The following is a 23,285-nucleotide window of genomic DNA, read 5'->3' on the forward strand; positions in this document are numbered from 1 at the left end:
TTTCTCTCCCAGCATTTCTCACTATTTCTGTTCAGTTCCAGTAATGCTGGCCATGTAGGAATGCCGGCGTATGCACTATGCCTGGTAACGTAGGCTGGTTTGTGCGAAACCAGGCTATGCAACACCCTTCTAAGAGTAATTAGGGGTGGATCCTGGTTGCTTAAGCCTAGGTACTATTTTAGATGACCTAAGGCATCTGCTGCATCCATGTGGGAGTGGTGGATGGGATACAGGATGCCCAGGAACTGGAACGCACCCCCAGAGACCAGAAGAGATGCCCAAGGCCACGTAAGTGTTTCCTGCTCCAGAGTTATCCTTACGTTTAAGGAAACTAATTCCAGTCACTGCTGCAAGCTTGGCTTTTATGTGAAAGCCAGACTGCTTCTCTGGTTAAATCCCTGCCAGAATGACGGACAGAGGTGGATTAATGTATTGCCGAAACAGGTCTGGACCATGCATCCAGGCACCTCAGCACTGTCTGAGAGGGAGTTTGCTAATTTAGGACTTGTAAGGATACCCTGTATCTTCACAGTGCTCGTTAAGTGTTACAGCTGTAATGAATTCATCTTCATTACATGCTTGGGAGGTAGAGGAGTACCCTTGTCCCTGTAAAAGGCTGACAGATAAAAGGAGGCAGAGAATCAGAGAGACTCAGACCAGGCGCAGAGCCTGAAAAGTAATTACATGCTTAAACAGCTTTGGGAAGAAGTGTCTAAGTGGCAGATCTGGGGCTTGAACCTCTGTCAGCCCCCTCAGGACCAAATCTTTCTTCTTGTGCTGTGATGGTATGGATCAGAAGAACTCAATTATTTACAAATCCTTTAGCCACAGGTATGTGTGCACACACGCACCGCCCCCCTGGAGACGGGAATTGATTCGGGTAAGGCTGCGGCTGACCTGATCTGTCACTCGTACTGCTAATCCAGCTCAAATCAGACTTGTTTCTTTCCCCAGGGACTAGAAGAGGTACTGCACTTTCCACTGCAAAGAATTTGTTTTCAGTTTTCCTACACTCATTTATTACAGTGTTTGGGAAAACGCTAGGTTTTCTAGGGGAAAAACGATCTTTTGACATTTTTCTGGCACGGCTGAAAGCAGAAAGTATCTGAAATGTCTTGAAAACTGATCAGGAGATTTTTTCTGTTGTTTTTTTTTTTTTTTTAAACTGAATAGAGAGGTTTGCAAAGATTAGGTAAGGGATTTAAAACCCTATGTGACTGCACCCCAGATGTGCTACCATAGCCTTGCAGCACTCTCATTGTGCAGCTGGTAGGGTCGATGGTGGTAGGTGAATAAAATGAGCATTTGGAGATTAGCCATTTTTCAGACTTGCAAGTGCTGTGCTTCAAATGAATGAGGGTTTCTTCATGTCTCTGTTAACAAATTCACTTCGACCATCTTGTACACAGTGTATATCGCCCAGGAGCAGCCGGAGCACGTGCACATGTTCACTTCTGTACTGCAAGCCTCCCAAAACCACATATGTCCTGACAGGGATGACACCCACCCAGACTCCTCATGCATCCCCTGAATCCTCTCCTCCAGAACTGTGGAGGATTTGGGTCCCGACCTAAATTTCCCCAAATCCAAAATATTCCCTCCAGCTCCAACAAGCCACTATCACGTGTTTCTGTATGTGATGTTCAGAGGTTCAGTTTGGGATGGAGCAACTGATTTCGAAACTCATCTGAAACACAGGTTTGAATTAGTCCTGAACCACAGCGAAGCAAGACCAGACAGGCTCAGTGGTGAGCTCCAGCGCCTGATGGGGTCAAGGCCCATCCTCATTGATTTTCCTGGAGCGATAATGATGCAAAATCCATTTTTTCACTCCTGACGTTAGTTATACTTGGTCTCTGCAATTATTTTCTCTGGGCACAGCAGGGTGAATTGATTTACAAAATATTTGCAGGGATGGTAGAGGATTAATGTCTCACACAGATAATTCAATGCAACAGTTGTTACCCAGGACAGCAGAGAGGAAAACAGGGTGGGGTAAGGGAGTTCATTTTCCTTCCACTAAGGTCAGCCTTAAATAACTCTCCCACCTCCCTCCGAGGCTGAGACAAGATAATAAGGACAAAAATGTCGGAGCAAAGCATGGGGCCCCTCTATTTACAGCAAAGGCCAAATCGCTAACCAACAGATCGGAGCTTGCTTTCTAAACACCGATAAGCGGCAACTTTGAATTAACAGCCCCGGTTCCTCAGCTGCTGTAAATCAGCCTGACCCTGACTGCCCGCATCACCCCAGTGCCTCCCCCCAGCCCGGGGCTCCCCGGCAGGAGGAGGGGACAGCAGCGGCGGGCTCACCCCTCCCGGCCCACGGAGATCCCTGTGCCTGGCTCCAAACACCCCTCGCCTCCCCCTGCCCAGCCCCCTAACACTAACAAGCCTTATCAGTAGGATTTACACCTCCTTGTCTAGGAACCTGTAGGCAAGCCTACGGACCGGTTACCAGTGTGCATCCAAATCCTTAAAGTAGCTTTAAGTGCTCAAAACAATCCACTTACCCAGCGATAATTAATGATATCGGACCTGGGAGTCCCCATGCCCTGGCAGGGGAGGTCAGAGCACTCTACAGTGGGGTCTGGCTGACCACAAGCTGGGAGGGGTCAGCCCTCTGCAAGTCTTTGGCACCTCCCAGCCCCAGTGGAGCATCCCAGGAGCAAGGAACAACCAGCATAGGTGACGATAACGCCAGGGAGATGGATGCCTGGGAGCAGCCGCTGCTCACAAGAGCAATGGTGGGTTGGCTTTTATACGCTGCCAGATGCCGTATTAGGAAAGGTCCTTTGGCGCAGAGCTGTGCTGGTCAGCGAAACACCAATTCCCACGCGGGTGATGCTGTGGGAGCGAGGGGGAAGGAGGAAGAAATCACAGCTCCTATCTCGGGTCCCAACTCAGCTGGAAGCATCTGAAGTGCTAAAGCTCGGAGCAGCCTGCGAAGGTGAAGGAGTGAGTGGCACCTCCAGATGGCAGGCCACATCTCCCAGAGAAAAGCAGGGCCTCAGGACAGCAGCATCAGGGCAGCATTAGCCAAAATCTCCAAGAGCACCCTAATAGCAAAACAGGGACTTCTCAAGTAAAGTTTATTCTAGAAAATGGGGCCTCAAAACTTCATATTTAAACTCAGCAGAAAGTGTGGTGTGAGAATGAGTACAGTGTTCCTCAATGTCCTCTTACAGTATCACTTGCAGCCCCCAATTTTGTTATCGGGGAAACTGTGGCACATGTCCAAGGTACACCCACAGCTGCAGAGATGAGCACTCTCAGAAAACACAGAAGTATGAGACAGGATCATTTATTTTCAGTCCATGAGACCACTTTACAGCAGGAGACAAATCCAGTCTGAGACAGCGAACACCATTCCTTCATTTTTTAGTGTTTCTCTCTTTACGCCCTTGCTGTCTTGGCTGGTTATAGCACACATCACTTTCTGCTATGTCTGCTGCTCTCTGGTGGCTTGCCCACACTTTCCAGCATCATGGCCAAGGACGAGGTCTTCTTCTCTATTTTGCCAAAGGCTTCTCCAGGTCATCCATGACTTTGCTTTCCAAGTGGTGCCTGTGATGCCACCTGCTGTGGAAGCCATGGTGGTGGCACCATGGGACTTTAGTGCCTACAGTTGTGGACACTGGAGAAAATTCCTGATGGACTCAATCGTCCCTCTCATGGTTGTTTCCTGAGGACCACGTCAAGATCCTTTTTGGTTGTTCTCGTGGACTTCCATGACATGAAGAAGGACATATGTGGTATCAGCGCTGAAAATGTGTATTTTTGGATCACTGCTGATCAGGCTACTTTTCCAGTACTTCTCCACTCTGTGGAGGTTATTTGTTACTTTTGTTGTTCATTACTTGTCCTTTAGCAGGGTGTCATCACCTCTTCTAATGTTTCTCTATCTACACCAAGGATTGCATTTGGGCCATTAATAGCTGCAGATTTAATCTTGTCATTGATAAACAAACTAATTTGTTCTGCTGTGTCTGCTAATAGCTGTGTCTAGGAACTATTAACAGCTCTTAGGCGCTATTTTCTCCTCTACCTTCTCAGAAAATACGTGGCCAGTAATATTTTAACGGGGTTAAAAGGAGCATACCTGTTTTTTCCATCTGTATTTATAACCTGCTCTTCCCAAGGTGGATGGGAATGATTTTGGGAGCTTTACTCTAGAGATCATTAAATTTCATCTATTTTGATCAGGTAGCTGTACTTGTGTAGAACTTTGAGCCTGCAGAGTCCAGAGGGGGCTTGAGCAAGGTGCAGCCAGCCAATTTGCAGGTTCCAGGGTCCCAGGTGAGCTGGGCTGGCCAAAGATCAGCATTTCCCTGCCGAGAGGAGTGATGTGCTCAGGAGGGGTGGCCAGAGGATTTGAGTCGCAGGAGGCCATTCTCAGAGCCACAGCACACCTGGGAAACTCCCTTGTCCTCTAATGAAAGCGATTGGCTCTTTGGAGTTGCTCCCTGGAACATCTTCTACCAGTGAGCTGCATCTCTAGAGGTGTGGATGTACTCACGACCCTCTCCGCTGTTAGCAGCTAACCCAAAGGTGATGGAAACTGATGGGTCAGACCTGGTCGGTTACACTGGGCTTTGGGTTACACCCTCTGTTTTATGAATCAACCCTTTGTGCTCTAAGAAGCAAGATAATGTTCCTGGCCTGGAATAGCCTGGAAAATTGTGAAATCCATGGTCTGGCAGGAGCATCTCCCTTGGGTCTGGTGGCTGGCAGGGCGATGGGGACAGCTCACATGCCCTGCACCCAGGCAGCTGTCTGGTTTAGTTTATGGAAGCAGCTGAGATTACTTGTATCCCAGTGACTGCTCCCCTTCGCTCCTTGCACAATGCCCCTTTTGAAGCAAGGGCATCTCTCATTGTGTGGCTCTAGATAAGGTGCAGAGCCTCACCCTTTGCTATAGCAGCCCCCTCTCCCACCCTGAGCCCATGGTGGCTGCCCCACTTGCCACATATCTCTGCAGGCATCGCAGGATTTGGTTGCAAGCATTCCCATGATTAAGCACCCACCTCGGTGCCGGGTTCACCTCCCACCCTTTGTCTCATGCCATTTCTGCTGGCAGGGCGGTCGCACGCTGCCGCTCCATGGGTGCTTGGACATGCCAAGGGGAGCACAGCTGCTGGACACCACATGGAGACAAGGAGCCCAGAGGATGCCGGCTTCCGTGCTCCGTGCCACGCCGCCAGCTGCTGCTGCTGCTGCACCCTGCGTGGGGAGTGGAGCAAAGCCTGGAGAGGGCAACTGCTGGGCCCCAGGGGTTCCCCATCTCCCCGTGCTGAGTCAAAAGCGACAACTCTGTAGCTCATGTGCTTGAGTACATTGCCCCAGCTACACAACCCCAGCTACTGATGGCCATACTGGGGCACATCCCAGGGGCTGACCACCCCCAAAAGATGCTTTTGGGGGTGCAGACCCCTCCAAGTGCCTCCGGACCATGTTTTGGCAGGCTGCTGGTGCAGCTCAGGGGTGCATTGGCAGGTGGCACCTCCGCTGGAGCTATTTGTTTCACATGTCACTGAATTCACCCTCCAGGGAAAAGGAGGCACACGAACACCAGCTGCGTTGCTCTCTGCACTACTTTTGGGGCAACACATGCCCAGGGATGGGCAGAGCATCCCCGGCAGTGGCTGCCGGGTGTGGAAGCAGTGGCAAAGATGTGGGTGGTGTTTTGGCATCCCTGGGTGCCCTCCAAGAACTCACTCACCAGGCCTGACCTTTGCTGTCAGTAAAACTTGCACAAACTTGTAATTGTTAACTAGTTCCTCCATAGCTGGCTTGTTATTTTTTCAGGACAGGGTTCGAAAATGGTAGACATCTACAGTAGTAAAGATTTTATTGTGCTGGCAACGGATTGTAAAACCTGATTACATGGCGCTGGCGATTGCCTAAACCTCATTTCCACTGATGCAACTGCTCGGAGTTGGGGGGATGTGAGTGAGGGAGGCGGCTTCGAGTCACGTTCGGAGGTGGTTTAGCATGAAGGGCAGGAGCCAGGAGCAGCCCACTCCCACCCAGCCACTCCCACCCTTCAGCCAAGTGAGCCCAAGGTGGAGTTGAGGAGCTGGGAGGGTCACAGGAGGCACACATAGTGGAAACAACAGATGAGCGTTTGGCCCTTTGCTGCCTAATCACATGAGAATCATGGGGAAGCCCAACCTGAAAGGAGTGAGCTGAGATTTTTCTGTAGAAAAAGCTTTCCCATTGAGAAACGGGCTCCTCTGTTGGCCCCCTCTCTCAGTTCACTGCTGACATAGGAGTTTTCCATCTAAGACAAAACTTTCCGCAGTTTATATACATTTTATATCCGTTTATATCACTGCATTATATCACTGCCATTTTTCATATTCCAAAGGACCATTTATGGTAAGAACATACGATTTCCAATAAATAATCAAAGTGTTCATATTTTGGAAGGGGAAAAAAATCATAGTAGGAAACTTTTGCAAAAAAATATGGGCCATGATGAACTTTGAGCCAGCATGATATCTTTTTTTGTTCAAATAAAACTTCTAGCTTATTTCTGCACCCAAACTACAGTGAGCCAAGAAGGATTCCTGAATGCTCAGGTACAGTCAGCCCTTCCCCTGCTGGGGCACGCTACAGAGATACCACAAGCTTTTCAAAGCTACCTCCAGGATTTGGTTAGCCAAGGGTAAGAGAAGCAACAGACTAATGACGTGGCACTTTCAACACAAAATAAAATAGCTTTTTTTTGCTACATCAGTGGAGTAAGCCCCAGGGAAGGGGGAAGCCCAGCAGGGAAGCTACCCAGAAGGGAGAAGGTGGTGGATAGAGGAGCCTCCTTACAAAGTCCCACTGTCAATAAAACACGAGTTCGGGTGAGCTCAGGTAATGTTCAAAAGTGCAAGAAGGAAAACCCTAAATGGCAAATCAAATCTCAGCATATGATTAACCTGGGGAACACCCTTCTCCGGAGCCTTTCCAAGGCAAACACTGGTCTGAGGTCCATCAGACCTCAGGCAGTGTGGTGACTACAGGAAAACAACTGCTAAGGGGATCTGTAGGGTAATTCTGCAAGTTGTCCCCTTCTTATGAGATGAGATGGGGGCTCCCTGCTCTGGACGAAGCATGAGTGGCACATGGCTTCTGCTCCTGGCTTTGACAACCTACTTCAAATGGGGTAAAAAACCAGGTTTTATCCTGTGTAGCTGCTAATTCCCCTCTTCTCCCAGTAGAAAGAAGATCTGAGTAAGTGAATTCCATGTACTCATATCTTGCTGAAACCTGAGACCCTCTTCATGGATATAGCACTCGGTCATACAAGTATATCCAGTATCTTTTTTGAGGGGAAGGGAGACAGAGATAGTGTTACACATTGTGCAGAAATGCTATTAATTGTAGTTGAGCATCTCAACTTGGATTTATTAGCAGGAGACCAAAAGACCTACATGGCAGGGGATGTAACTGATAACCTTGTCTTGCATCCGTTTGAGCAAATGAGTCCCCTCCCTATACTCTCATCAGAGATTTAGCACTTCTCACCAGCCTTTTTGCAATCGCAGTCATTTAGCAAACATACGATACTTCACACTTAAAGCCATGACAGGGGCATATGGGACTTCCTACCTCCTAGATGCTGATGGATGGATTTACTTTGACTAGGCAAGAGATTAAGGGTCTGTTTCGAATCTCAAGGTATTCTGCTGATTTCAGTGAACTGCCTTCTGATTCATACTGTGTGCGGAGAATCGGGCTTATTCTAAGTTAAACAAGCAGCAGAGTTACAGATGCAAATGTATCCTTTTCAGTGGTGCTGGGCATTTGTAGTCTCAAAATTTAGAGCAGTGGGAAGTCTGAAGATCATCTAATCCCCAGCGTTTAAAATAGGCCTTTTCAGGCAGGGGAAAGAAAAAGTATACTTTAAGCAGAAAAAGGTACAAGCATGCTCTTGATGGCAGAAAAGTTGAGCACAGAGGTATCCAAAAAATGGTATAACGTTGTGAAAGAGAGAGAGAGATAGATCTGTTGCCAAAATCAGACCCATGAAAACCAATAGACTACCCCTCACCCATCATCTCCTATTAAAAGTGAATTTACCAGCCAGAACGGAGGTAATCAGCTACCTCCCAGTTCTCACTGGGATTTACCAAAAATGTTTCTTGGTGTTGAAGACACAATTTTGGGCAGAGGCCCAGAGAGAAGAGCTGAGGTGCTCAGAGCTCTCACCTGCAAACAACAGAGACTGAGTCTCTGCTCTGCTTAATCCCAACAGGAATTTGAAGGGGCATCTGACACATGAAGGAGAGGACCTGCCTTTCAGTGGGCAAGGGGGAGAAAGGCATATTTTTTCACACACAAAATTTCAAATGCTCTAACTCTGGCCCTGTGTTAAGCTAGAATGACCACCCAAGGTCTCCCGCAAAATGCAGATGTTATTCCTCCCCCAGCCGAAGCTGTGGACACGTGTCTCTTGCTGTGCACCACATGGCCAGCAAGCGAGCCCGCAGATAGCCTCAGCGCAATAATGTGTTTTCCATCCTCTAACACGTGACAGTGGCATGGTCTCACTGACAACTAGGTCCCATCGCTGCATACTTTCCAAGGTGATATTAATCAAACAGATTAACATGTTTGCTTTTAATTTTACATTTCAGAAACAGCTGTTGAGCCACCTCAATGCCAGCAGTGCCTATTGCCATCATTAGTGTCATTAGTAATCATTGCAGCTGTAATAGCACCATTATCTCCTGCTAAAAGGGTCACTGATGGCTCAGGACAGAGCTTCAGGGAAGCAAAAACAGGTTGGATGAAATGAGATGGAAAGTGTGAACTGTTGGTTCTATCTTGACTTGCATAAAGACCCGTTGATGCTACGTAGAGGGAAATTAATGTGCACAAGCAGCAAAAATTTTGGCTAGAGTGTCATCAAGGAGGTAGGGCTTGCGCTAGCTCTTGTGACACTTGGACCGATGTAAAGAATATAAATATGGGAAGGAGAGAATGGGGATATTACTACCAACCAAACAGTCTTCATCTCGGAGCAAATTTCCCTCCATCTCTTACTGCCACTTCTTTGGGTAAGTCTGATTGCTGCCCTTTTAGCTTCTACCTATTTTACAGAGCTATTTTCTTAAGTTGATGTAGCTGGTGATGACAAGCGCTGGCTTGCTAGTCCAAGAAAATGAGGTCTCCTCAGGTCTTTGAGCATATTGTGCTGTTTTTGGGCCATCATCATAAATAACAGCCCCTTCTGACTTGGCAGAGAGGGTTTTTCCTCTGAAGATGTTTGCTGATCTTGGCTGTCCTGGGCACATATGCTACAGGGCTCAGTGGGATGGCTCTTCCAGTCTAGTTTGACCTTTTGGGGGAAGACAGCAAGGAGGCCAGGACTAATGTGAGCATGTGAATGGAGATGGACTTCTGGTTATAATCATTAGTCATTTACTGTGACTTGTAAAGCCTGATGGAGAAATCTCTCCTTTCATCCAAAGCTAGGTCATCTTTAGAAGGTCCATCTGCTACTTTGGTCTTATTTTCATGCCAAAGGAGCTGAAGGACATAAGATGCTTGATGACAACCTATTTGTCCCTCCTAGACCTCCCTGTGTCTCCTCTGCCTCTTAACCCTAGGTCTCACCCTGCTCACCATGGCTCTCTGGATCCGATCGCTGCCTCTCCTGGCCCTTCTCGCTCTTTCCAGCCCCGGGACCAGCCACGCAGTTGCCAACCAGCACCTCTGTGGCTCCCACTTGGTGGAGGCTCTCTACCTGGTGTGTGGAGAGCGGGGTTTCTTCTACTCCCCCAAAGCCCGACGGGATATTGAGCAGCCTCTAGGTAAGTCAGGCTGACCTTGAACGCAGTTATATGCCATGCGATGCACAAGGCAACAACCACCTATCTTTGATGGTAACACCAGGAATGTCCTTGATGGGGAATGCCAGGAATACCTTTAACATACCAACAGCATCATATTGCCAATGAAAAGTTCTTCAGGTTAAAATGGCAGATGGGAGGGCAGGCAGGGAAAGAGGATTTATGAGGCAAAAGGAATTGTGGCTGAAAGCTCAAACTTGTTTGTTTCTTTCTGTGGCTGTTACACCAGCCTGGGAGCGTTCATAGAAAATAGAGGTGGAAGAAACCCAGGAAGCCTCTTTCTGCCCCAAGTCAGGATCAGTTGTCCCCATCCTATTCCTGACCCACGACTGCCTATTATGTTCATGAAAACCTCCAGTGAGGACACTTCTTCTGCCTTCTGAAACTGCCCGTCCCCATGCTTAACTGATCTTCTTCTTGAGTGTTTCTTCCCAATATCTAAACTGAATGTCCCTTGCTGTAAATTATTTCTTGTCGTCTTCTTCGTGGACATGGGGAAGAATCTACTCCTTTCTTCTTTGTCTGCTTTTCAAAATATTTGAAGACTGTTCCCATGCCTAGTTTTAACCTGCTCTTAGCTAAATCCCCTCTACATCCCCACACTACCTTCTTAGGTCGTATTTTCTAGATCCCTGTCCATGCAAATTGTTCTGTGTTTGGTCCGTATCCTTACTGACTGGTGATGCCTGGAGAAGCGCACAGGGCCCCAGCTGAGGCCTTGCCAGTGCCAAGTAGAATGAGAAAACTGGAAGAGTGATATTGCATGTTTTTCACACCCTGTTCCTGCCTACACAAGTGGTTTGCCTTTTTCAAAGCAGCACTGCACTGTTGATGGATAGTGATCCTTGTCTCCCTTGGATGCCTTGGCCCTCCATTGGATGGATCAGCAGTCCTTGAAGGGCCACTACCACAATCAAACCCTCGTCTTGGATGTGCAACGCAGTCTTCCTACCTACCTTTAGCACCTTTCCCATTTCTTGCTGAACAGCATACCATCTTTTCAGTGTTTCTATAGTTTCAAAGGTAATTTTTAGTACTAATCTTACCCTTCAAGAGGCTTGCAGCCCCCACAGCTCTATATCGTCTCTTATTTCATGGTGGTGAAATGCTGGTGGAGCTGCTTTCGTTCTCCTCCTTAGGACTCCTGGACTACCCATGAGTGCAAGGGCCAGGAGGCACGAGGAAATGACAGCCCTGACCGCACACCCTCAGTGCTGAGTCACTACCCCTGGTCCAGCACTTTGTGACTGCATGGCAGTGTAGGTGGGATGAGATAGTCCAGAGGGCTGCCCTTCAACATGGTGTTTGTATCTAGACGGGGCCAGGACCTGTAATGCTCCAGCTGTAATGCAAGGATGATGTCTCTTCTGGAGATGAGTACCTGTAGTTCCTCTCAGCTTTAGCTCCTCTATGAATCCAGCAAGTACCCTCTCTCTTCTGTCTTCCAAGCCACTAATGGACTTTGAATAGTCACAGAAGAGAGCCTGCCAAATCCCAGTCATTTCAACCCTCTCATTTCAAGACGGACCACTACTTAACCTCCCCTGACTACGATACACCTCTCCCACCCGTTCTCTTCCCATCACACACTGGTTTCATTTGTATCTGATTCCTTCTCCTGCATATGGAACCAACCTGTGAAATAGTCTTAGCGGTCTTCAGAAGGTGAAGCAAGGCAATGTTATAGCAGAGGGTTTGCCGTGATTTGTTTTGACTGGCCATCTGGGCTGTTAGTTGCTCCCTTCTCTGATGATTCATTTCTGAAGAACACCATGAATGGGTTGGAAGTTTCGTTAGCCAATCCCCTAAATGCTGTATGGAGAATTTCATCAGGGCCAACCAGTTTGAAAGTATCTGAGGACTTTCTATCTTGTTCCAGGATTTTTTGCCTGAGCCACTTCCTCTTTGTCACACAAGCTGGTTGTGTTTACAGTCTGCTCACAGCTGGCTTAAATGTTGAAGACAAGTAAATCACAAAACATTGACTAGCTATTTCCTCTTCTACTTAATGTTGAACTAAATTTTTCCTAAATTTTCCTCCTAGCACATTAGCATAATGATTTCTTGTTACTCTTGTGCCTCGTTCATTGCATCACGCTTTGGGGGCTTGGGGATTTTGCATCTTGTGCTGTGCTTTCATATTACCCTAGAAACCTCATCTCGTTCTCACTTTCCAGGCATTTTCTTTTTGTTGTTAGGGCCTCTTTTCTTCCTACAGGGAAAATCACTATTTTATTTGCCATTTGATATGTTTTCATTGGGCAACTAAAACCTGAACAGTTCTATCCACAAGTTTTCAAGTTCCCACTAGCAAATGAGACATTCTGTTGAATTTTGTCTGTGTCCAAATACCTCAATTCATCATTCCTTCTAAAAACTCGTCCTCAGCGATGAACACTGACACACACAAATGCTTTTGCCGTCGGCTTGAGGCTACATCCAGGTAGCCAACAGGAGCAGGCTGTTCAGGACCAGCTGGGAAATGCATCCAGCCCCAGGACTGGACCGTCCCTGCACTCCCACAGGCATCCCAGTTGTTTGCCCAGGCTCCCAGAAGAGTGGGTAACTGCCCGAGGCAGGCTGCAGTCTCAAGCAACTCATCTCTCTGGAGCAGATTAGCCCATTTTATCATCTTATTTACTAGCTGCTCACCCCAGGGAGGGTGCAGGGTTTCTCTTCTTCTACACATGCCTGCCTCAGTAAAGTCCCTGTATCTCCTTGTCCCTCACACTGTTGATAACCACTCAGCCTGGCTCCTTCTAAGCACCATAGGATTATTTTGGGAGAGGAAACACAGAGCCTGAAGGTGCTACAAGCAGCATCAACCCGGGAAAACCTTTGCAACTTCTTCTCCATTTTCCAGCCAATTCTGACTTAAAAATCTGATGTCTGCAAAGGGGGTCTCAGCGGGGCTAAACAGCCAGGGCTGTTGCTGTGTGATGTACCACAGCTTATCTTTCTCTTCCCTGGCAGTGAGCGGTCCCTTGCATGGCGAGGTCGGAGAGCTGCCCTTCCAGCAGGAGGAGTTTGAGAAAGTGAAGCGAGGGATCGTTGAGCAATGCTGCCACAGCACCTGCTCCCTCTACCAACTGGAAAACTACTGCAACTAGTGGCAAGGCCAGCGGCAGGGAGCTTGCGGGCCCCAGGCAGAAACATGCACTTACACTACTGCACCTTCAAAGCAACTGAATAAACATTGTGGATCTATTTGAAGGACTGTGCTGGTTCATGTGTCCATGTATTGGGGAGGGGGCACTGATGTTTACTTTAGGATGTCGTCATCTGTGCTCAGGTGAGGCAGTTTTAAAAGGTCCTGGAGCCACCCATCACATCACACTATCCTTCTGATGTCCAAATGAACTCCCTGGGAGGGAGGGAGGAGGATTACACAGCGCTGGAGTGTGTACGCAGAGCACCTGGTACCCCTGGTGCCCAGTGGGTGAGGAGGAGAGGGCAGAGAGGTTGGAACAAGATTTCCCTTTCTAGGGAAATGTTACAGGGGAATATCTGTAGCGATGTCATGCTGAACAGCTTCATGCAGTTCACAGCCCAAATATAGAGAGGCAGCTGAGAGACCAAAGTTCCTCAGCTGCGTAATGGAAACAGTTCAGATTAAGCAAAGAGTTAAGTCACCTATTAATTGTACCCAGAAAAATCGTGGATGACCGCCATGACCAATTTAGAAAGCGTGTTCAGTTCCCCCTTCAGCTTGTGGGAGGGCCAGACAGAGTCCTTGCTGTGGGATGTGCTTGTTGTTCACAAGTATTTGACAAGTCGTGTGCAGAAAGTGGATTTCATCCAAAAGGAGTTTTGAGTGTAGCGGCCAAGAGCGGGCACTTCAGGGCAGCATCCCTGCTCCTGTTGCTGCAAACCTCTTTCAAGTATCTGGCCCCAAAATCGCCGCTTTCTGGGAGGAAAAGCTGCCACAGCAATGCCAGCTGGCTGGGGTGTCAGGGAGCATGGGGAAAGGTCATGTCCCTTCTGCTGAGGGACTCCCATGCCAGTATAGTGGAAGCCATGCAGGATGTCCCCATGGGATGGGCGCAGCCTGGCAGAGGTGGCAGCAGTGGTCGGGGCTGCATTCTGCTGGTGGCAGATTTTGAAAGCTGGTCTGAGAGGAGGCTGTGGTTTTAACAGCCTCTTTTCCCAAACCAGATTCGACTGCTTCCGTCGGAGCCGTGCAGATGGAAGCTGCCATCTCATCTCTGCCAGGATATGTTGCTCTCGTTCCTGTAATGAGCACAGAACTGGCAAAACCCCTTCAAACTGAAGGGCTGGAAGAGCAGCTGGAGGAGCTGCCGAGAAGAAGACACAGCCATAAAATAGGAAATCAGAAAGCACCAGTGATTCCCTGCAGTGATCCTCCATATGGGCTTCCTTGACACATCCAAGAACCTGTGACAGGGGCCCCCTCCTGCAGCCACCACACTGGTGCTGCTCCACCGGTGCTGCTCCCCTGACCACCCTTCCATCCCTCTCCATCACCCCTTCCTCTGGGCCGCACCGAATATTCCCAGCAGCAGAACTTGCAGCTGCGACAGGCAGACTTGGGCCAGAATCTTGTGGTCACAAAAGCATGGCAAGATGTTTGCTATTTCTGAGCTACTCACAAAACCTCACAGCATATAGCTCTGGTGGTTTCCATAGGGAACTTCTTAGAAACAATTCTCCTACCTGTCCTGGTGCCCCATGAGATCAGGACTGGTGTTACTGCAGTAAAAATAGCTAAGCTATTCCTCATGATAAGACTACCATCATATTCAGGCATGCAATGGAGTTCCAGCAACCCCATACATCCATCCATCCCAAGGCAATGCCACCCTGAGCCCAAAGGCAGAGAAGAGATACTGCCATTGGGTCTGCTTGTATGGTCATGAGGGAAAGCAGATCCAAGAGAAGTGCTCCCCTCCACAACTGAAAATCCAAGGCTGTTGGAGTCACCCAGAATTGTCCTGCATCACCTAGGACTGAGATCTTGCACTCAGCGTCAGGGGTCCATGGAAAGAAGGCTCTTCTGAGACAAGACTGAGACTTTCTAGTGCAAATCTGAGATTTCCATCTGTACATACCTGACAAAATTGTACAGGACGACTGATGGGAAAGGGTGGAAGTATGACTACTGGAAGAGAAAGAGGTGGTGTAGGAGGAGCCTTGAGTGCCTGACTGCCAGATTGGTACTAGCACTTCTCCAAGTGATGCACAGTGGTGATGGAAACAGCTGGGAGAAGAAAGATATAGCAAAGTCTGTGGAGATATCTCTGGCTTCTCTAAGAGTGGGGCACATGGGTCATGACAAGGACAGGCAAATAACGGAGCAGTCTAGAGCCCTCATTCGTGGTATCAGAGATGCATCTTGCATTTCAGAGATAGCCTACACGTGTTCAGCACCAAAGGGACCAGCAGTCACTTGCAGCAAGGTTGAGGTCCCACAACAGAGCATGGTGGTTCCTCCGTCCACCCCAGAGCTGTTTATCTGCTGGCACTCTTGCCCCAGCAACGATCCTCGGGCAAGGACAGCTCTTCAGAGATGCCCAGCTCGTTTCCTGCCCTGTGCCATTGTTTGGTTTGCTCATTTGTTTGTTTGTTTTTTCTGAATGCTCTCAATTAGGACTGGTTGGGAAATTGCAAATGCCACGTTTTTTGCTGGAAAATGTTGATTCATCAAAACCAGCACTTCCCGCAGGACCGGACTGGTTTTAGCAAGGCAGGATTCGAAGGGATGAAGGGACACGGGAGCTTCAGGTGCCCGCTCTGCAGGCATCAGAGCAGGGATTTCATCCTCTGTGCCTGATTGCCCAAGACCACATGCTAACCACCAGACTCGGGGCTATCCTGGGGTGGACTCATCTCCTTCTGCTGAAAAATTCCAGGAGGTTTCAGCAAACACAAAGTGGGAACTGTTTTGAAATTTTAAGACGGGGCAGGACCATCCTCTCTTTATTTCTTTATAAAGTCCCCCTCAAACCCCTGTGCACTAGCCCAGGCCATTCCCCGTTCTCAGATGTGCTTGGGAGATGCCAGATCTCATGAATTCCTGCATGAGAAATGACTCAGGGACAGGGAATGCTGCATCCATTGACCTCCCTCCCTGCTCCCCCTCCTGACCAGTTTTGCATTGTGATCTTTGGGAAGCAAATACATCCAACCCCCTTTACTCTGACTCAGCAGTTGCTTTGAAATGATTTTTGTGGTAGCGGTGGGGCATCATGCCCAGCTAAAATATCTTGGCTGTGTGACACTCGCAACAAACTTCCAAAGGTCTCATGCTAGCAGTGGAGGGCAATTTGAAGAGAATGCAAATAAAGGCTTCAGTTCATTCATGCTGCTTGAATAGAGAATGGAAAGCTGAGATGTGGGGGGGATTGCAAGACAAATTCTTTGGGCTGCTGAGTTGTTAACACTGCCTAGAAAAGACAGGACCAAAGTTGCCCCTCTTTCCCACATGTGTGAACCCTTACCCAAAAGGGCTCCACTCTGGTTTTGAGGAAAGGGGAGTGATGCGCACAGAAAAGGGAATGGAGGGGAGCCGCTGCGGGACACCGTCTGACGGGGTCCATGGTGGCTGGGTGACAGACCATGTCCTCCAGGTTGCTGGATGGGCTGAGCTTCTCCGGCTTATCTGGAGAGGAAGGGAAGACTGTCACTTTCCCGGAGCTAATCCAACTATATTATTTCCTTTTCTGGGAAGCCACAGATAGAAGAACGCTGTCTATTACCCTGGGAACCCACAGATTCACTTTCTATAAGAAATAGCCAGACTGTACCCTGTGATTTTTTTTTTTAACCATCTTATCAGCTTCTTAGGAAATTCTAAACCTGCTTACAGCATCTTTCCTTATCTGCAGCATGATTCCTTAATAACTGACTTGCAGCGATGACTTGAGTTGGAAAGCATGCACTGAGCAGATTCAGTGTTAACACCCCACGTTCCCTCTGATTTAGACCAACCTCACCAAAGACACCTATTTTGAACAAAAAAATAGCCCTTCTTGCTTCCCCTTTCACCCTGGGCAGGAAGAAAACTTTAGGTCAGGCTGTAAATTGATCTGGAAAGTCATTGCCAGCACATTGTCTCTGGGTGAATTATTCCTGCGTGTAGCAGGGAGGAAGGAGGCTGGCTTTTTTCCGAGCCCAATGCCAGGCTGGCTCTTGCATCCCCCCTGGTTCTGTTGGGCAGAGCAGGTGGGCATAGATCCGGGACAATAACGGGAAGCGAAGCAAGCCCGTAGGAGTGCACAAGGAAATGATGCGAGCTTTAATCCTTTCCCTCCATCCCCAGTCAGCATCAGGACTGGCAGTGGGAGGTGGACGAAGCATTTGGGCTCCTCCAAGCTCCTTTCTGTTGGTGAAAGAGCCTGCCAAAACATGGCATTTTTTTCCTCCCTGGTAAATGCCAGGATTTCCGGGATGCGCATCGTTGCTCACACTGAAATTTCACACAAAATGTTTTCAGATTTTGGAAGAAAATGGATAACGGAAATAAATTTGGCTTTTGATTTCCAAGCTGTTGTCATTTGGGCTTTTTAATGCTGGATTTTGGGAATGGGGGGTGTTTTACAGGATGGCCAACTTCTGAAATGTAATTTTTTGTCGAATCGTAACGCAGCTTCCCCTTTTCTAATCAGAAAACGGAAAATCAAATATAAATGACACCACCCACCCTACACTGACGATAAACCATTCTGTAGAAGCTTCAATGGAAAAAATTTCTACCCTTTTTTCCACTTATCAGAAATCTCCTCCACTTTGGAGGCTGGGACCCAGCAGGATCCTGGCTCTGCATATGTGCCTCCCAGTAGATCTTGCACACCCAAGTTTCCAGATTTCCTACCTGTTATCCGAACATGTGGGGGAATTTTTAAAACTTATCCCCAATAAATGCTGTCTTGGCCCCTGGGCTTCTGCTGATTTCAATGGTGAGAGAGAAATCACAGTGAAATATCTCGAGACTTGACCCACGCCTAGTAAATGCACACCCAGTGTGCAAACCACAGCATGCTCCTCTCCTGCCTCTGAAATTGCTTTTTCAGTCACTTTTTAACTATCTCCAGGCTAAACCTGGCCACATTTTTCCAAATGCTGATACCTTGTCCTGAAATAATGAATTCCAACCCCAAACAAGGAAAAAACCTGACCCCACAAAATTCTGATGAAATGTAGACCAGCTATTTTTTAAACCTAGTCCCAGGGCAGGTGTTACAAGGCAGGTGTCCAAAGTACCTCCCTGTGCACCCATGTGCATTTTGGCTGACCGAAGCATAGGTGGTTCTTGGCGGTGAGGAAGCAGTGGTGGGGAGGGGACGAGATCGCTCTCTGGCTCATGCAGCTGTGGTGGAGAGGGGGCACCTGGCTCAGCCTGGTTTATGCCAAGGAGGCAGGAGGACCACCAAAGGCTGAAGCCCCTCTCGGAAAGTCCTCCTCCAGTAGCTCCTTTGCTCTTGCAAGATCGCTGACCTCAACCTCGGGACACCGAGTGGCACCGAGCACTGACATCATGCCCGTTTTTCCTTTATGGTTTTGTCTACAGAGCCCTGACGTCATTCTTGAGATGCTTTCCCTTAATCTTCACCCTGCAGAGCCATTGCTTTGACTGCCCCATTTTGCTGTGCATCCCGTTTAAGAACATAAGACTAGGAGTGACTTTGAAGCCCTTCGCCTTGGCCCTTGCTAACCTCACATCACTGTGCCTTCTTCATCTCCGAAAAGGCTTTTTACGTCCTGAGTTCTTCCTTTAGCCTGTGTGCAGCTTTAGTTTCTGGAACCTTTCCTGAGGAATTCATCCTGTCCTGTTGGGCTTCACAGTCCTCACAACCTGGAAAAGGTCCTGAGGTTTCACATATCTGTTCAGAGCAAATCAATTATCCGTGGCTCTGCCGCCGAAATAGGGCACCACAAAAATGCTGGGAATCTGTTAAAGCCAGATGCCTGTGACGGCTTTCCCTTCTCCTGCAGTCCCAGCTGCTGCCAGGGGATGGAGCACAGGGCAGCCCACGGCTGGACCCGGCAGCCCTGCCTGAGCTGCCTGGCGGCACCGTCTAGGGCAGGGCAAGGTGGCATGGGCACCAGGGACCTCCCAAAATACGGGGGAAAGATTAATAAATACAGACCAGGAAGATGTTGGAGGAAAAGACCATGCAAGATGTTGGAGGAAAACTCGCTGAAGATGTGATGATCGAGTAAGACTTTGCACCAAGACCTTGGGACCAACGGAGCTGGGGCAGCAAGGAGGCGGCTGGAGCACTGTGAGCAAACTGCCCGTAGACCCACTGTCTGCTCTGGATGGTGATGCCAGCCCTCACCAGCATGGCCAGTGACCTGGAGGGATGACAAATTGGGTTGCTGCTGCTTCTCTTGTTCTGGTCTTTGCTTAAAGGTGGTATTTCTCCAAAGAGGATTTTGGTTGTGTTTCTGAACCTGCAGGCTCTTGACGTCAGGACCACCAGCCCAGCTCTCACACCCCAGAGCACCCTCACTGCCAGTTCAGTTACCACCCTGAAGCGCACCTCTCTGCCATATGCTTTGGGGAAACTTTACCTGCCCACTATGTCCTTGGTTGCAGCACATACCTATGGAGTATTTTGGGTCAGGTGGGTATGTGTTTTCAAGTCAGAAATCCCCTTTTGAGAAGACCTAGGTCTAGGTCCACAGTAACCTCCTGCCCCAAAGAGCCTGTGCTGTGCAACAAAACCCTCGGGTCTTCCAGCTTGCCCTGGCACTGAAGGACTGCCAGAGCATAGATATATATCCTGAGTATAAATATTGATGTTTCAAACACAGATGGGACGTCTCCCCACCTAGCATCACCACTGGGCTGGTGCTCAAATCCTCGTCCTGTCTACTCGCAAGGCATTTCAGGGCATCACGGTCCTCCTCAGCTGTGACACAGCTTCGATCAGATGTTTTGCTGTTGGGGATAGCCACTACCCCAGCCGACATCTCTTCCTGATGGGGATGAGGCCCTAACGAGGAGTTTTGAAATGATTTCTCCTATGAAGACAGGCTGAGAGTTGGGGCTGTTCAGCCTGCAGAAGAGAAGACTCCGGAGAGACTTTACAGCAGCCTTCCAGTACCTGAAGGGGGCCTACAGGAAAGCAGGAGAGGGACTTTTTACAAGGGCATGTAGTGATAGGACAAGGGGTAACAGTTTTAAACTGAAAGAGGGTAGATTTAGATAAGACATGAGGAAGAAATTCTTGATTGTGAGGGTGGTGAGACACTGGAACAGGTTGCCCAGAGAAGTTGTGGATGCCCCCTCCCTGGCAGTGTTCAAGGCCAGGTTGGATGGGGCTTTGAGCAACCTGGTCTAGTGGAAAGGTGTCCCTGCCTGTGGCAGGGGGTTTGGAAGTAGATGATCTTTAAGGTCCCTTTCAACCCAAACCGTTCTATGTTTCTATGATTCTATGATGTTACAGCCAGCAGAGGGAGTGCTCAGAGCTTCAGCTGCACACCAGGACGGCTTGGGAAGAGAAAATGTTATTAAACCCTGGCCGGAGCGACAGGGTGCTGAAACAAAGGTTCGTCCTGGCTCAGCCATCAGCCTAGTGAAGCTCAGCTGTGAGAGGATGGGGAAATGGATCTGCCACGAACCCCCCTGGAGACCTCGAGTGCTGGGTGAGCCAGAGATGAGGATCCTCAGGGAGGGACACGCACAAGCCTCTTGGACTTGGGTCATTTTGCAGCACCCACTCCAAGCCATCAAGTGAAATTCCGCCATTAATTCAGTTCCAGGTTTAGGCTCTTACAATTGCTTTCCAACTCAAGTCATTTCTGCAATTCAATTATCAAGGAATCATTCCTATAGCATTTTATTTCCAAAGCAATTTGTACCTCCATCCCAGCACCAGCTTAAGTCCTTGTGTCTCACCTCAGCACCAGAGCCGGGAGGGACTTGGTGGGCTGGGAGCTGCAGGAAGCCTGGGCACTTTAGGTAAAGCTTCATTTGAATTAGGCCAAACAGAGCAACACACAGCTAATTTGTATTACTTCAGTGAATTAAAGACTTAATATCTGGCAATATCTATAGCAGCTTCTTATCTTAGGAAAAGGGTCTAAATTATTCTCCATGAAATGCCTCAGTGGTGGGGGGACCTCTCCACTCACATATAATAATATGAATATAATTAGTTGCCCAAATGCACATCGATTCATGCCCAGTCCCCTCCTAACTGTGTGGATCCCCCAGGTTTTTAAACGAGGGCTCTTCTAGCACCAATGGGCAATTTTGCAACTTGTGTCTACGCAGATCAGTAACTAGAGAGAGTAACGTAACTAAGTCAGGTGTCTCTGGGATTGAGTTAGGACAAGCCCGTGAGGGGATCCTGATGTGGATGAGATAAACATGTCATTAAATCACTTGCAGAGTGAGGTTATGTAGGGAAAGCAGAGCACTGAGTGTTAGGAAGATGTTGTGTATGGTGAGCACAACCACAGGCTGATTAACACTCCTTGTGCGCCTGATAAAAGACAATGGGCCACATTTTCACTGCTAAATACATCAGGGATGAAAGGGAGCTGGGGGAAGAAGCAGAAAAAAGCAGCAGGAATGACCTGACCTGCCTGAAACCTGCCTTTCTGCCAGAGAGCAAGGAAGCTTGCTATACTTATCCGAAAAAAGGTTGAGAGAGACTTGGTTGCATTTGAGACAGTGGGTGTGAGAAGAGTCCTCACAGTGAACAGCAGCCAAGCACCTTGCGAGATTTAATGTCTGAAAGGTGAAGTTAAGCCTGTCTGGACTGGAGTGTGTTTGGTGGGCAAGAAGCAACTACTCAGTGGGATAGCTCAGCTGTCAACACAAAAGATTTGCATCGCTTGAATCAAAGGAAGGTGAAGCTTGTTCAGTGGGACCTGGTTGCTCACCCCAATGTCAGGTGCTTGCTCTGGGAGCAGCTGGGTACAATTCTCTGGCCATGGCATGTAGAAAATCCCCCTTTCTCCACTCAAAACATGTGTTTGAGGCTTCCCATGTGCCTGATGCTCTTGCTGCTGCCTCAGACCCATTTCCCCTCTTTCTGCTTCATCCCCTGAGAAGAAAGTGGGCCTGGCAGCCGGTATTTACGCCCTACAAAGAGAGGGTGTGGGAGCCATCAAGCAGTGATGCTATTGCTGTGAGGGACTCCTCTGCAGAGCAAAGCATACATGGGTGAGGGCAGAGCCATGGGCAGTGAAGATCTCTGATGGAAAACCACCTCGTTTTGCAGCCGGTACCCCCTCATAGCCAAGACATGCCAGTGAACCCTGCCACCAGGCAGCCTGCTGATGTTACTGTTCCCTTCCCAAAACCAGGATAAAACAAGGAGAATAAACACCAGGGAAGGAAAAGAGAGGTCCTTGTTCCCTCCTCCCTGCACTTGCTCTCCAATTAATCTTCCTCCCAGGTCAGGAGAAATCTCATGCAGCTCTGCAGCACAAGACACTCTCTGCCTCACCGACTATGTCGTGTGCTCTTAGCCAGTCCCAGATTTTAGGTGGCAATGTCTTGACCCGAGACAGCCTGGTATTTCCAGTCTGTACTACTCAAAATAAAATCTGAAAGGAGAGACAGAACTTGCTTGTGATGTGGGTGACTCCTTCAAATCCTGAGCCTCTCTCTCTCACAGAGAAGTGGGACTGGCAGGCCTTCAGAATGGTGGGGTGGCAAAAGCTGCAATGGGTTCAGTGAAGGAATAGGGGAAAAAAAATCAGTACAAAATGCCTCAGACAGTGATTTGTTTGGACTTTTGTTATGGTTAGCTCCAAATCGGCAAGCACAAACAAGCTGTCAGCAAATCCATTTTAGATAAGATCAGCCCTCTAAAATTTCCATCAGTCTTAGCCTATAATATCCTCCACACATGCTAATACAAATTCCCTTTTTGACAACACCCGATGCCTGGTACAGAAGCGAGAGAAGACTTCATCCCCCCAGGGTGGTGGGAGCTCTGGGGCGATGCCTTTCCCCTTGGCTACCATACCATTGTGCCTCTGTAACAAACCCCACGCTGCAAACCATTTTACCTGACTACTTGTGATCACCAAAGCGCGTATCCTCCTGACAGCCCAGCAGAGACGTGGGCACCAGCACACGCGCCCTGCGTGGGCACTTGCCGGGGCACAGCGAGGTTCAACGCTCTGGTGAAGGTCCTGCAGGAAACCTCTTGCTGCAGCAGCAGCGCCAGGGCTGCAGTCCCTTGACTTCATCACAGAGCTGTCCGTCCTCACCCTGTCCAGGATCCCAGCTTGCACGCTTTGCTTTCCCTCTCCAACAAAGCCGCAAAGCGAAGCAGGGTGGCTGCACAGCCCTGGAACAGCCCCTGGGAGGAAGCCCTGAGGGAAAGGGGTTGTCTGTCAGAGAGCCTCAGAGCAGCTTGTATGATAAAAAAAAAGGCTGTTGTTGGGAGGCTGGCTCCTCACAGCCTGTGCCATGGCAAAGCCAGAGAAGAGGCAGGTGAGGAAGTAG

General features: G+C 48.8%; 1 protein-coding gene across 1 annotated transcript; it reads left to right on the forward strand.

Annotated features, from left to right (window-relative positions):
• Positions 1–8,978: 8,978 nt before the first annotated feature.
• Positions 8,979–12,960, forward strand: INS (insulin). The gene is given in 4 exon segments (XM_068399968.1): positions 8,979–9,010; positions 9,012–9,055; positions 9,608–9,811; positions 12,824–12,960. Coding segments are annotated over 4 exon segments (417 nt in total).
• Positions 12,961–23,285: the final 10,325 nt, after the last annotated feature.

This window comes from Nyctibius grandis, chromosome 4 (assembly GCF_013368605.1).
Source record: "Nyctibius grandis isolate bNycGra1 chromosome 4, bNycGra1.pri, whole genome shotgun sequence".
Lineage (NCBI taxonomy): Eukaryota > Metazoa > Chordata > Aves > Nyctibiiformes > Nyctibiidae > Nyctibius > Nyctibius grandis.